At 44.5% G+C, this 14,555-nt stretch overlaps 1 protein-coding gene across 2 annotated transcripts in view; it reads right to left on the bottom strand.

The window, feature by feature from the left end:
* Positions 1 to 5,183: 5,183 nt before the first annotated feature.
* The window catches only part of LOC120932057 (solute carrier family 23 member 1-like), a 210,628-nt gene continuing 201,256 nt past the window's right edge, over positions 5,184 to 14,555 (bottom strand). For both annotated transcript variants that reach the window (XM_040344158.1, XM_040344157.1), the window contains exon 12: positions 5,184 to 5,589. In XM_040344158.1, coding sequence (XP_040200092.1) covers positions 5,414 to 5,589 — 176 coding nt within the window. In that variant the 3' untranslated portion in view covers positions 5,184 to 5,413. The remainder of the gene's footprint in view (positions 5,590 to 14,555) is intronic.

The raw sequence follows: 14,555 nt of genomic DNA, 5'->3' as shown, positions 1-14,555 counted from the left end.
GACTTTTCTGCAAACTTTTCTAAAAGTTTCCTAACATCATGTGTTTTTTTTTGCTATTTTCTGCTCTTTACCGCCACCCTTTGGTTAACCTCTGCTATTGTTTGTTGCTTTTAACATTGGTTTTGAGCATTCGTATTTGCACTTTGTCCAAAAGTTGGTTGGATTGCTGTACACACGGTCACACAAAGCACCATCGGACTTTTGTTGCCGAAAAGTTGGTCCGTTCGCAGACCCAACTTTTTGTTGGATGAAACCAGAAAAAGTTGGTCTGATGGAGCGTACACACGGTCGGACAAATTTGAAAAGTTGCAGATTTTGAAGTTGGTTGGCCAAAAGTCCTACCGTGTGTACAGGGCTTTAGGCCGCGTACACACGGTCGGTCAAAACCGATGAAAACGGACTGAAGGACCTTTTCATCGGTCCAAACCGATCATGTGTGGGCCCCATCGGTCAGTTAACCTTCGGTCAAAAAATGTAGAACTTGCTTTAAAATTGAACCGATGGACGCCTAACCGATAAGTCAAAACCGATGGTTAGTATGAAAAAGCATCGGTTAAAAAACCACGCATGCTCAGAATCAAGTCGACACATGCTTGGAAGCATTGAACTTCGTTTTTTTCAGCACGTTGTTGTGTTTTAAGTCACCGCGTTCTGACCCGATCGGTTATTTAACCTATGGTGTGTAGGCACATCAGACCATCAGTCAGCTTCATCGGTTAACGGTCCGAAGGACTGTTCTCATCGGATGGACTGATCGTGTGTACAGGGCTTTAATCTACTGACATATTATGTAGGACCAGACCTATATAAAGGCTGTCCACAATATTGAATTTTTTTTATGATATATTATCTTCACATAATTTTGAAGTATGTCAAGATGGTCTACCTATAAGGCTTTTTAGAAGTATTGCCATCTATTACAATATTTTTTTGTCTTATACCTGTCTTATACCTGTCTTATAATCGTATAACGATTGTCATTTACTGAATATAACAATATATACAGGAGTTATTATTTATGCTCTTATTCTGCAAGTATGACATGCAGTTATTTAACAGAAAAAAGAATCTAACATAGTAATTTCCATCCATTTTCATGTCATGGTGCATCTGCCAACACACCTATCTGCTTGATTGTTATTTTGACAAATATGTCAAAAAGTATTCTAAGAAAATGTATTTTCAAACAAAAGTGTTTCCAAATGATTTGTAATTTGTTTTACAATTCAGTACTTAGCAATAAATGTAACAATGACAAATGTTGTAATGGAGTACTTTGAAGAACTCAGAATTCAGACAAAAAAACAATATATATTAGTATAAGCATGTTGTAAATATGTACACAAATGTTGTATTATTTTTTTCCTCAAAATATAGATGAGCTTTTTCAGCAAATCTGACAACCAGAATAATTAACTGTCAGCAGATGAGTCACAGATTCTGTAGAGAGATGAAGGAAGGGAGTTCTCTAAACTCCAACTTTCCATCATCAATATTATGTGCTTTTTCCTATTGATACTGCATCTACTGGTGCATGACATGAACAATAATAACCATTAAGGGCTCTTGTTCATTTAGCACTTGTTTTGCAGAAGTTAAATAGTCATTCTAAGCTTTATGCAGATCAACATGTGATTCCCATTATACCCCCTTAAATATAAACTAGTCATTTTGGGTACATTTTTAGTTTTTAGTTGGTTTAAACTTTCTACATATATAAACAGATGTTTTATTTTGTAATATGTGCATCTCTGACTTAAAACAGAAGTAAACCCATCGATTTGATAGTTTAAAAAACAGTTAACATTCCCGTTTCCTGGAAATGTTAGCTGTCACATTGGTTGTGCTCTCAACCAAACTTTCACACTATCCAATGATTGGTGTCATAACTGATCACATGTGCAGCATCAGGGCAGTTGAAGGTTAAACAAAGGCCAAGATGGCAGCTTCCTTGGCTGAAAACAATAGGAGGGTTTACTTCCACTTTAATCTAAATACAGACCCTCTGTCATAGTCAGGGGTCAGGCTAAGAGGCCAGTAGCTACAGTGCCTTAAAAAAGTATTCATACTTGAAATTTTCTACATTTTGTCATGTTACAATCAAAAACGTTAATGTGTGTGAAGTGGAAGGAATATGATAAATGGTTTTCCAAATCTTTTCAAATAAATATCTGAAAAGTGTAGCGTGCATTTGCCCCCTATACTCTGATACCCCTAGCTAAAATATATTGGAACTTTTGGAACAATTGCCTTCAGAAATCACCTAATTAGTAAATTGAATCCACCTGGTGTAATTTAATCTCAGAATAAATACAGCTGTTCTGTGAAGCCCTCAGAGGTTTGTTATGCCTCGTACACACGGTCGGATTTTTGACCATGCAAAAGTCTGCTGTGAGTCCGTCGCAAAGAAAGAGAACAGGTTCTCTATCTTAGGTCCGTTGGACTTCCAACAAAAAAAGTCAGATGGAGGCTACACACAGCCAGACTTTCCGAGAAAAAAAGCCTGTCTGACTCTTTTTGTCGGAAAGTCCAACCGTGTGTACGAGGCATAAGACCCCTTTCACACTGAAGCGTTTTTACAGCGTTTTAGCGTTAAAAGTAGCGATATTAAAACGCTCATAAAACGCTCTCCATGCATCTCAATAGACCCTTTCACACTGAGTCCTGCAAGCAGCATCTTTGGAGCAGCTTTTGGGCACTGAAAAAAAAAACGCTCCAAAAATGCCCCTCTCTATTGAAATGAATTGAAAGCACTGTAAAAACGCCTTGCCCTTTCAAACTGAAGCGTTGCACTGGCGGGGCATTGAGAAAAGTCCTGCAATCTTTGAATCAGCTTTTGGGCGCTGCAAAAACGCCTTAAAACTTTAGGGTCTTAGCAGTGCTTTACCAGCGTTTTTCAGGCGCTGGCAGTGTGAAAGGGCTCTGAAAGCACTCGGGCTTTCACATTGGGATTGCAGATGAGACTTCTTTCAGGCGCTTTACAGGCTTTTTTTTAACGCCAAAGCGCCTGAAAAACGCTTGAATAACGCCCGAAAAACGCCCCAGTGTGAAAGGGGCCTAAGAGAACCTTTTTTTCCCCACAAATAGAGCCTTTATTTGGTGGTATTTTATCACCTCTGCAGTTTTTTTTTTTGCGCTACAAACAAAAAAATGTAGACAAATTTGAAAAAAAAAAAAAAAAATTTACTTTCTGCTATAATACATATCCCTCAGGTGGCGTGCACGTGCCCATAGTATCTATTACACGGAACAATGTACATGTACATCGTTTCACACAATAGAGCCGCCCTACCACAGTATATGTGCGGTTAATTGGTTAATTGTGCCTCAATAGTACCCTCAAAAATGTATTTTTTATCTTGGTTTTCTCCTTAAAAATAGCAGTGCAGTTCTTGGTTAGGGATGAGTCGAACACCCCCCCGTTCGGTTCGCACCAGATCCTTCGAACGGAACGACTGTTTGCGCGAACATTTAAAACCCCATTGACGTCTATGGGACTCGAACGTTCGAATTCAAAAGTGCTCAATTTAAAGCCTAATATGCAAGTTATTGTTGAAAAACGTCTTTGAGAACCCGGGTCTTGCCCCAGGGAACATGTATCAATGGAAAAAAAGTTTTAAAAACTGACGTTTTTTCAGAAGCAGTAATTTTAATGATGCTTAAATTAAAAAAACATATATTTAAAATTCCTTTAAATATTGTACCTGCTGGGTGTCTATAGTATGCCTGTGAAGTGGCACGTGTTTAGAACTGTCCCTGCACAAAATGAGATTACTATAAGAAAAAAGTAATTTAAAACTGCTTGCGGCTTTAATGTAATGTCAGGTCCCTGCAATATGGATGAAAATCATTGAGAAAAATAGCACAGACACAGACAGTACATACACAACGTAGCTTTAGGTGCACACTGCAGAGGACACGGGCAGTACACACTACATAGCTTTAGGTGCAATCTGCAGAGGACATGGGCAGTACACACCAAGTAGCTTTAGGTGCAAACTGCAGAGGACAAAGGCAGTACACACACTACGTAGCTTTAGGTGCAAACTGCAGAGGACACGGGCAGTACACACCACGTAGCTTTAGGTGCAAACTACAGAGGACAAAGGCAGTACACACACACCACGTAGCTTTATGGTGCACACTGCACAGGACACAGGCAATACACCACGTGAGAATACTGCAGCTAGCACAATCACCTGCCTGTCAGTAAATTAGGAAGAGCTGATCTAGCTAAACTATACAGTGTATAAATATATATACAACACCTGGGATGCATATATATATCCTCTACACACTGTAACTTTAACTGACTAGCCTGCCTGCTCTATCTACCTGCAAAAAATGACACTCTCTCTGTCTCTCTCTGTTCTCTCTTAACCACCGCAACACACTACACAAGGCCGACCTGCAGGCGGCCTTTTATAGTGTGGGGCATGTACTAAATCCCCTGAGCCATAATTGGCTAAAGCCACCCTGGCTTTGGCCAATTATGGCTCTCCGTTTTTTGCACGCTGTGATTGGCCAAGCATGCAGGTCATAGTGCATGCTTGGCCAATCATCAGCCAGCAATGCACTGCGATGCCGCAGTGAATTATGGGCTGTGAAACGTAACTCGAATTTGGCGCGAACGGCCCAAAACGTTCGTAATTCGACGAATGATCGAACATACGATGTTCGAGTCGAATAAGAGTTCGAAGGAAATACGAAGCTCATCCCTATTCTTGGTATGTGAGGATATTCAAGCACTTTTGTGCCTACAACCTCATAGCTGTACATCTGCAAATGAGACATGTGAAATCCAAGGCATTGCTGACTGCTAGTTTCAAGAGATCTGGAGTAGGGTTTGGTGATTTTACCACTGTGTTGCTCAGTGATCACTGTTCTCCTTGCTGGAGGCTTTGAAATGAAGAAGTAAAGCTGTGTCTCTAGCAAGATGGCCACCTCTATACAGAGACACATTGCAAAACAATGCATGGTATGTCAATAATGGGTAAAATCAACTGCAGGGAGACCACAGACAATACTGGTGACTGGTGCCTTCTGACTACCTTTTTATGGCCAATGTTTCACTTTAGTTCCTCTTTAACTAATTTTGAGAATAGCATATTTATCTATATGTAGAGAGCCATTTTTATTATTATAATACACACAACTGCTAAGAATAAGGGTTTACAAATGCAAAATTGTATGTGTATTTATTCCGCTTTCAAAATTGAAAAACATCCTTTTGTTAAAATCAAATGTTTTATTAATGATGTTCCCACAGCCCAATGTTTATTCAGTTATTTGATAAAACAGGATATATTTCATTTGGCAGAAATACTGTCTGAAAATGTTTTCTTCTGGTGAACTTTCAGATGCTGGTCCGGTGGATTTAGCTTATGCAACACGACTTGTTGTAAGAGGTCAGCTAATTCCTATTCATCTGAAATGTTGGTAAGAATGGAATGTATCGACTCCAGGAAAGCTTTCTTAAATATTTTGTGACAAAAGGCAGATCATAACAAGATTGTCCTGCACTGCCATTAGTTTTCCCTGCATGCATCTGTTTGTGCCAAGCGTTAGTTCCCCTTTCTTCATCTGAACCTAAGCGGAAATAAGAAACAAGATCATCATTTCTGCCTGAACAAATGATTTATTGCTCTATGCTGGTTGCTAGCCAAAACATGCACAATAGCAGGCAGAGAAACATCCTGGGATCATATACTTAAGCACACAAGTTTTATATTCAAACAGTAGTTAAGGTAACTTTGTGATGATTCAAGGAACATCCTTACTGAAAAAGTCCTGTTTCAGAGCCAAAGAGTATATATTTTGTGCTCACAGCCTTTCTATTGCTACCTAAACAGACTACAACTTCAAGCAGAATAATAGATCTCAGTTTGAAATAGACATGTGCATGATGAAAAAATTAGTTTAGGGGGCGTGGCCTGGTGGGGTGCTGGATAGGACGTGCTGCGGCTGAGCTCCAGCTACCCGATCTTCAATCCTCGGCATCCAGCTCCCGGGAGACCCATCCTGCCACTGCAACAACACCGGGGGCTCGCTGGGCAGGATCCGCTCTCCACTGGCCTGAAATCGCGGCGTTCCGGGTGCTGGGGACCACTCGGGAGGTGACTCGAGGCTTCGGCCTAGTACGGGACCGGCGGCCGTCTCCCTCCACCTGACTGAGGTACCCTCATCTGCTCCCGGCCTCTGTGGGCTTGTCGGTCCTATAGTGTGGGCTCCGGAGCCTGGCTGCAAGCTAACTGCCGCCCCTGATCCCTGGCAACACCTGTCCTCAGCGGCCTGTGGGGAGATTGTTGTCTTCGGGCCCACAACGCGGTGGCCATCTTGCTCTATCCGGCTATAACGTCTAGGCCAGATTTCGGCCCTGGGGACTCTTACAGCACCCGCTTCTCCCAAGACACGGCCACCGGATCATACCTACATGCTCCCCGCTGCCCGCAACAGTTAGTGGCACTCCCTGTCAGTGGCGGTGGATCAGTTGAGGCCCTATGTTAGGCGGCCATCTTGCTGCACCTGAGTGCCCACCATTTGGACTCTCCACTGTTTAGTCAGTTCTCTGGAAGCCAAAGTACTTTAGCTGACCAGGCTATGGCCCCTGAGCTGGTTAGCGCTATAAACTGACTTGCACCATGTACTGAACACTTAGCCTTGGGGGACGCATATGTAGGGCCAGGAAAGATGAACCCTTGCTCCCTGCCCTGCGCTGTCAGACTGCCCATTCTCACGAATAAGGCACATCTTGCTTCCTGACACCTTCGTACCAGCTCTCTGTGCTGCGGACACTTCTTGGCTCCCAGTGGGTATGTACAATACACCCTGGAACCTGCAGCGTTACTGCTCCCAGCAAAAAGCCTCTCCTACTGTGGGAAAGGGGAAGGGCAAAATGTCTCTCGAGCCCCCTGAGCCGGATGACACTACACAACATTCTGAGGACAGCCTGCTCCAGTTCCCCACCAACTTGATGAGCCCCACGGACGCTGGCTCTGATGCCTTGCTCGAGAAGTTCTGCAGTATAGCAGGGATAACCTTCGTATCCATGGGCTCCCAGAGGCCATCACTGACTTGCAGGGGTCAGCCACGGCTTTTTTTCCAGGAGCTGGCACCCGACATCCCACTGGAGCGCCTGGAATTTGACCGCATACACAGGTCCCTTGCTCCCAAACCCTCTGAGGGTCCCCCCAGAGACGTTATCATCAAGTTCCACTTTTACAGGACCAAGGAACGGCTTCTGCAGGCAGCCAGGGATCTCCCGGACCTCTCCTTCCAGGGTAATCCCCTCCAACTATTTGTGGACCTCTCTCCGGTCACAACGAAGCCTGAAACCTTATTTGCTGATCCTGCAGACTCGGGTCATCTGATATAGATGGGGGTTCTTTAAGCTCCTTTAAGCTCTCCTTCTATCACCAAGGTCGTCAGTTTCATGCCTCCTCCTTGCCTGAACTACGGTGACACTTTCAGGATCTGCAGTTTGATCTCTCTCCCTCCCAATCAAAGCCTTCCTCAGCCCGCCCACAGACATCCCAGTCCCCTCACGGCTCCTTGCAGTTGTCTCAGCAGAATCCCAGGCACTTCGATCGCTGCAAGCACAGCAGTTCCAGGATGTCCCTAAATGATGACAGCTTTGACCCTCATTTGATGACCTTGAGAGGATGACCTTTCCTGGAGCCTGTTTTGATGAATCGACTGTCGGATCGCATTTTGACTTCTGAGTATGACTATTCATCTTGCCCTTGAATTTTTTCCTTTTTTTTTTTTTATTATTATTTTTATTTTTTTTGAGGGCCCAGTTGTTATACTTTCTGCTTCAAGAACTTTACGATATCTGGACTGCCCCTCCCCCCTTTTTTTCCTTCTCTCCTCCCCTTTCTGGGCCTCTGGCCCGGTCCTGCCCCCCTCCCTTGCTCCTGGACGCCTCACTGTGTGTTTGCCCCATTGCCTGATATTGCCCCAACTGTGTGATGGCGGCATTTGGTTTCTATGATGGGGTTGCATTCGCATGGTCATTTGGCCTACCTTGATTTGTGCCCCCTGTTCCCCCTCCCTCTTCCGCCTCCCATTTTTTTTTGGGGTGTATGTTTTTGATCTGCAGCTTATGGGGGCTGTCCTTGTGCTGTGGTGAGCGCTCCCACTAGAATTGTGGGTGTGCCCAGCCCACCGCAGATCGCAATTTGTGGCCCTCATTGATTCAGTGATAGTCTGAGAATGTCGTTGACATTGCATTTGCCGTGGACTGGTCCTGTGCTCTGGACTTCCCGGACTTTTGTGGGGACTCCGGGGTGCGGGATCTCCCCCGACCTTCAGTTTTCCATTTTCACTTTAAACTGTTATGTTATATAATTTAGGAATTAAGACTGCTTTTACCTTTATTTAGGTGGTGTCTATCAAACATGTTGTTCTGTTTACTCTGTGCCATAGTTGATTTGACCTCAATATTCATTTTACTTTTAAAACGATGCCGAGTGGTTTCTGACGGACCACTGCTCCCCCATGTATCGGAACTTGACCCGAACTGACGTTTTGGTCAACTTCCGACCCTCCAGTGGGCTTTAGTCCCACTACAAATTGCAACCTTGATGTCTGGAATATGTTTATTCCGAGTTCTACTCGGTCATTGTGTTTTCCTTGATCTAATTTCTTTCATTTTCTCTCTACCTGGCTTTCTGGCCTTTATATCCTTTCTTTCCTCCTCTGGGTCCGCGGGGTGTGTGCTTTGGGGAATGGTCTCTGGCCTATTGTTAGATTTATGCTCAACTGGCTATTCCTGAATGTTCAGGGTATGAATTCTCCTCAGAAAAGGGTGAAAGTTTTCAAGTATGTAAGGAAGCAGCTGCTTACAAGAAACCCATTTTTCGGCCACTTCCTTCCCTAAGTATTTTGATGCTCAGTTTCCTCAGGTGTTTTTTGCTAATGCCCCAACCAAACAAAAGGGGGTGCTCATAGCTTTCCACAAATTGGTCCCATTTAGTTGCACTAGACAGATTGCAGACCCTGATGGCAGATATTTATTGCTACAAGGCGCTATCCAAGGAAAAGAGGTCGCTGTTATGACTTATTATGCTGAGATGCCACCTTCCTATGGTGACCACAGCCTCTGTTTTGGCTGCTCCGAGATCTGATCATGACCCTGTTCTGGTGGTCAAGGAAGATATCCTCAAGGCCTCGGAGGACTACTTCCGCGATAATGAGGGGTCGGTTGCTTCGCCTGTAACGCTCTGGGAGGCGTATAAGGCGGTACTCCGAGGCCACATTATTCGGTTGGCGTCGGCACATAAGCGATATCGGGGTCTGAAGCAGAGGGCTCTGGAGTCCCGTCTGGAGGTGCTATCTGCGGCTTTTAAACAATCCACCACCCCTGGCAATCGTAAACTCTTGGAGCAGGCCCGTACGGAGTTAGATCTTTGTCTCACTGAGGGGGCTGAACGCGTTTTACGTTGGTCCCGCCAGAGGTGGTATACCAGGGCAAACAAACCGAATCGAATGCTGGCAAATAGACATAGACATACAAGTTTCAGAGGTCCTCCAGGGTATTAAGGATCTTAAGGTGGGAAAACGACGGGGGCCAGATGGCTTTACGGCACTTTACTATAGAAAATTGTCTGTTATGATAGCCCCGCATTTAACAACCATGTTAAAAATGGTCATTCCTTCACCCCTGATCTCTTAACTGCAAGCATTGTGATGATCCCTAAACCGGATCGTGATCACTCCTCCTGGGCCAATTTTAGGCCTATTTCCTTAATTAATATCGATATGAAAATTCTGACCAAAATTCTGGCAAATCGCTGTTGGTTTTATACCTCAGAGACAGGCTAGTGATGCTATCTGGCGTATATTGCAACTCCAACACATAGCTTACACACGCTCGCTGGAATCCATGCTCTGGTCTCTGGATGTAAACAAGGCCTTTGACACTTGTTGTGGCCCTATCTCATGTCTGTTCTTAGGCATTACGGCTTCGGGTTATCGTTTATGCACTGGATGTCAGTCTTATATGACTCCCCCTGGGCAAAAATTAAGTACTATGGATTTGAATCTTCTCTTTTCAATATCAAGAGGGGAACCCTCCAGGGATGCCCCCTGTCGCCTCTTCTTTTTGTACTGGCTCTGGAGCCCCTGGCGGAGGCGATTCGCTCACATCCGGATATACGGGGTATTGAAGTAGTGGGCTATCCCCATAAAATTTCCCTTTTTGCCGATGATATTCTTCTTACTTTGACCTCCCCCAGAACTTCCTTACCAAATTTACAATCCCTTTTAGACACCTTTGCTTCCCTTTCGGGGGGTCCAGGTTAACCCTTCCAAATCGAAAGCGTTATCGGTCAATCTTTCTCCTGGTCTGTTGGGGGATTTACAGTCGGCGTTCTCCTTCCAGTGGGTCTCCTCGCTACCCTACTTGGGGATCCACCTTACACCTACGTATTCTGGATTGTACCAGGCTAACTTTCCACATTTGTTTAAAAGGTTAATGGATATGCTGCTGTCCTGGTCACATTTGCCTTTGTCTTGGTTCGGTACCTCCCAAAATTACTATATTTTTTCCGTGTCTTGCCTGTTCTAGTTCCCTCACATATTCTCTGCATACATCAATGCAGAATTATGCCATTTATATGGGGCTCGACCCACCCTCGAATTGGCAAACAGGTCTTGTTTGCTAGGAGAATCAATGGCGGTCTCTCGGTTCCTAATCTACGGGCCTATTATATAGCTGCTAATATAGCGCCTCTCTCTCTCGCCTTCATGAGACTTATCAGCTTCCACTCTGGGCTATGCTTGATTTAGTTGACATTGACCCTGTTCCTATCTCCTCATTGCCCTGGCTCCCTCCTGTGCATCGACCAGCGGATATGGGGCCCTGTCTGGCCCATTCTCTGCGCCTCTTGGTAAAGTACTCTGCAGGGCTGATCTCTCCTCATCTCCCACTCTTACGACTTTTACAATGCCCTCTATTTCCCGCCGGGTCATGAAAATCCATCCCAGTTCTCATGGTGGACCGCGAACGGGTTTACAGACATTCATTCACTCTTGAGGCCTACTAGGATTCTGACATTTGATGCTTTATTCTCTTCTCACAGTATTCCTTAACAAGAGCACTATCGCTATTTACAGCTTCGCCACTTTCTTCAGAGTCTTATTAAGTATCAGCCTGCCCCTTATACTTTGACCCTGTTTGAGGGTCTCTGTAGATCCAGACCCCATTCACCGGGCCTGATTTCACTGATATATTCGGCTGTGATATCCACAAGGAGACCCCCGGTGAGATCCTACCACCTTTAATGGGAGAGAGAGTTGGGGAAGCGGTTGGACCCTGAGGACATGGGAAGGCGAAAACACTAACTTTGTCCAAGTGCTCACGTAACATGTTGATCTTGGAAAATGCCTATAAGGTTCTGTACAGGTGGTACTACACATCGGTGAGATTGGCTCGCTTTATTCCAAATTATTCTCCACTCTGTTTTAGGGGGTGCTCCCAGGAGGGCTCCATGGCACACATATGGTGGTCCTGCCCGCGGGCGTGCAGACTGTGGATTAGGGTATACACTCTCCTTCACAATCTATTTCAAATTAACATTAAAAGGGATCCTTATGTAGCACTCCTTGGTAAGCCTATTGTGGAATTACTGCCTCCAGAGAGGCAACTAGCCCAGCATCTCTTTACTGCAACGAAGTTGACAATCGCGAGAGCATGGAAAACCCCCGAACTTAGCTTTGAGGCAGTCAAAAACCGCCTGAATGACGTTATGGTTAATGAGAAACTGACGGCGTTCCTTTCTGATACTCATTACAAATTTCTTAGGGTTTGGCAGCCTTGGATTACATACCACCAGGCCCGTCGCTACAAAGCAGGCAAACCAAGCAATTGCTTGGGGCCCCGAGCTGGCGTGGGGCCCCAAGCAGGGCCCTTGCCACGCTTCCTATATGCTGCAGCCACCTGAGCGCTCTATAGAGAGCCTCGAGTCATCACTTCCCCTTCTCTGTAGCGTGTCTGAGCTCCTCTTCCTTCCTCCTGTCATTCCGGACTCCGGCCGGGTACCACGCGGTACAGGAGATTCAGTTTCCTGTTCCCGGCTGGACTGACAGGAAGTGCACACTGAGTACTCACTTCCTTTCAGTCCGGCCGGGAACAGGAAACTAAGGGCCGGATTCAGGTAGATCGGCACATCTTTCTGCCGGCGTAGCGCATCTCATATGCGCTATGCCGACGTAACACAGAGAGGCAAGCAGAGTATTCACAAAGCACTTGCTCCCTACGTTGCGCCAGCGTAACGTAAATTATTCGGCGTAAGCCCGCCTAATTCAAAGTAGGTGGACGGTGGGCGTGATCCATTTAAATGAACCGTGACCCCATGCAAATGATGGGCCGAACGAACGGCACATGCGCCGTCCCGTAGACGCTTCCCAGTGCGCATGCTCAGAATCACGTCGGAACGAATGCCTAGGATACGTCGAATCACCGAACGTAACCTACGCCCAGCCCTATTCACGTAGTCCTACGTAAACGACGTAAAATACGACGGCTGTTCCGTGGTCCATACCTTTGCATGGGATGAGCCTCCATTAGGTGGAATAACTTTACGCCGGACGTACGCCTTACGTAAACGGCGTATATTTCTGCGACGGGCGCAAGTACGTTCGTGAATCGGCGTATCTCCCTCATTTGCATATTTGCAATGAGGCGGCCAGCGTAAATATGCGCCCAAGATACGCCGGAGTAGGAAAGTTACGTCGGTCGGAGGAAGCCTATTTTCAGGCGTATCTAGTTCTATGGGCACGGCGCATTGATACGACGGCGCACATTTACACTTACGCGGCGTATCTGTAGATACATCTGCGTAAGTGTTATGTGAATCCAGGCCTAAATCTCATGCCACGCGGTACGGACCTGGTAGGGAGGGGGGACGTAAAAAGAACATAGGGAGGGGGCCCGGGGGGAAGTAAAAAGAACTGGGGGGGGGGCTTCATGTCCATTTTGCTTGGGGCCCCCAAATTCCTTCAAACGGCCCTGCATACCACCACCCTTCTCGGTTTGACACTGCATTACTGTCAATATGGAATCGCCTTGCGCGCACCCGGTGGACCTCACACCCCCTTCCTCTGTCGTTCCCTCTTCGCCTTCTCGCTCTGCTCCATTCTTCTTTTTCTTTTTTTTTCTTTTTCCATTCTCCCATAGTCTCTTTTCTCTTGGCAGTTAATCCTCTCTACTCTTTCTAGAGGATGCTAACCTTTAGGTTCTTCTGTTGTGTATTATATACAGGTTAGCCTGGGTTCTAGACCGTATGGTTCTAAGGGCTCTTTTCTTTTTTATCTTATATTTGAGTATAGCATAAGAGCTTGGCTCCTGCTTCCTTTATGTTGGTTAGGGCTTGCAGGCCCGGATTTGCTTTGTATGATGTATACTATAATACCATATATATCATAAACCTGTACTGTTGGTTTTTATGACAATAAACTTTTTTGTAAAATAAAAAATTTGTTTAGTTTTGTTTCGTTTTGATTTGTTAATCTAGTTATTTAGTTTAGTGAAATTTGATTGATTCGTTCGAACCGTATTCGTAATTTTCAAATTTTATTTGAATTTACTGATTATTTTGATTCAAAATATTCAAATCGATATATTTTCGAAACAGTTGAAATTAAAATGTTATATTGTTTTTGATTTGAATGTAGAAAAGTGAACAAACAAAGAAAAATCTTCATCAAATGATTACAATGACTATTTAAATCACCTTTGGCTTAACAAAAACAGCATTATTTTGAAACGGTGATCTAATAGCACACACAGTTTTTGATTTCAGCACTATGTGTAATTAGAATTGGACTGGAATTCAATGTAAGTTTCAATTAGAATTTTAGACTGAATTTGTTACGTTATTCGGAGCATTAGGTAAAATTTGTTTATACTGTAATGCGGGAATTCAGGTAAATCCAAATCTCTGAATAATGAAAAATGTGTCTGAGTATTAATTTGAAACAAAAGGAACCACACATGTCTAGTTTGAAAGGTTACCTATGCACAGTTTCAGACCTGTGTGTGTCCCAGAAGACAGCCGCCCATTCACAAAGCACTGTGCGACTCACACATGCGCAGTAGGAAACGGGCAGTGAAGCCGCAAGGCTCCACTGCCTGTTTCCCTTAGTTAGAATGGCGGTGACGGCACCCGATCCGATGGACGGATCCGCCTCGGGGGGCCAACATTGCGGACTCCCTGGACATGGATATGATGTTACGGCGAGTAAATAGATACCTGACTTAAAAAAAAAAATATTGGCTAGAACACTGCTTTAAAGACATTTTATGAGCCATAATTCACCTAGCTAATCACATACCATCACATGTGCTGCTATTTTATTTTATTTTTTCTAAGATGGGAATAGCTCTTATTTTTGGGTTTTCAGGGCAGGAAGTGAGTGACATGTTTCTCAGTAGGACACAGAGCAAAAAAATAACATAAAGCAAAAAATAATTGGCTTTTAAACTCCTGCTCACTCTATTGAAAATAAAGAAAGTTATAGCTGTGCATACGCTTTCATGATTTATAATGTCT

This window comes from Rana temporaria, chromosome 3 (genome assembly GCF_905171775.1).
Source record: "Rana temporaria chromosome 3, aRanTem1.1, whole genome shotgun sequence".
NCBI classification, from domain to species: domain Eukaryota; kingdom Metazoa; phylum Chordata; class Amphibia; order Anura; family Ranidae; genus Rana; species Rana temporaria.
The sequence above is the reverse complement of the archived record's forward strand: the minus strand, read 5'-3'. Positions and strand labels throughout refer to the sequence as shown.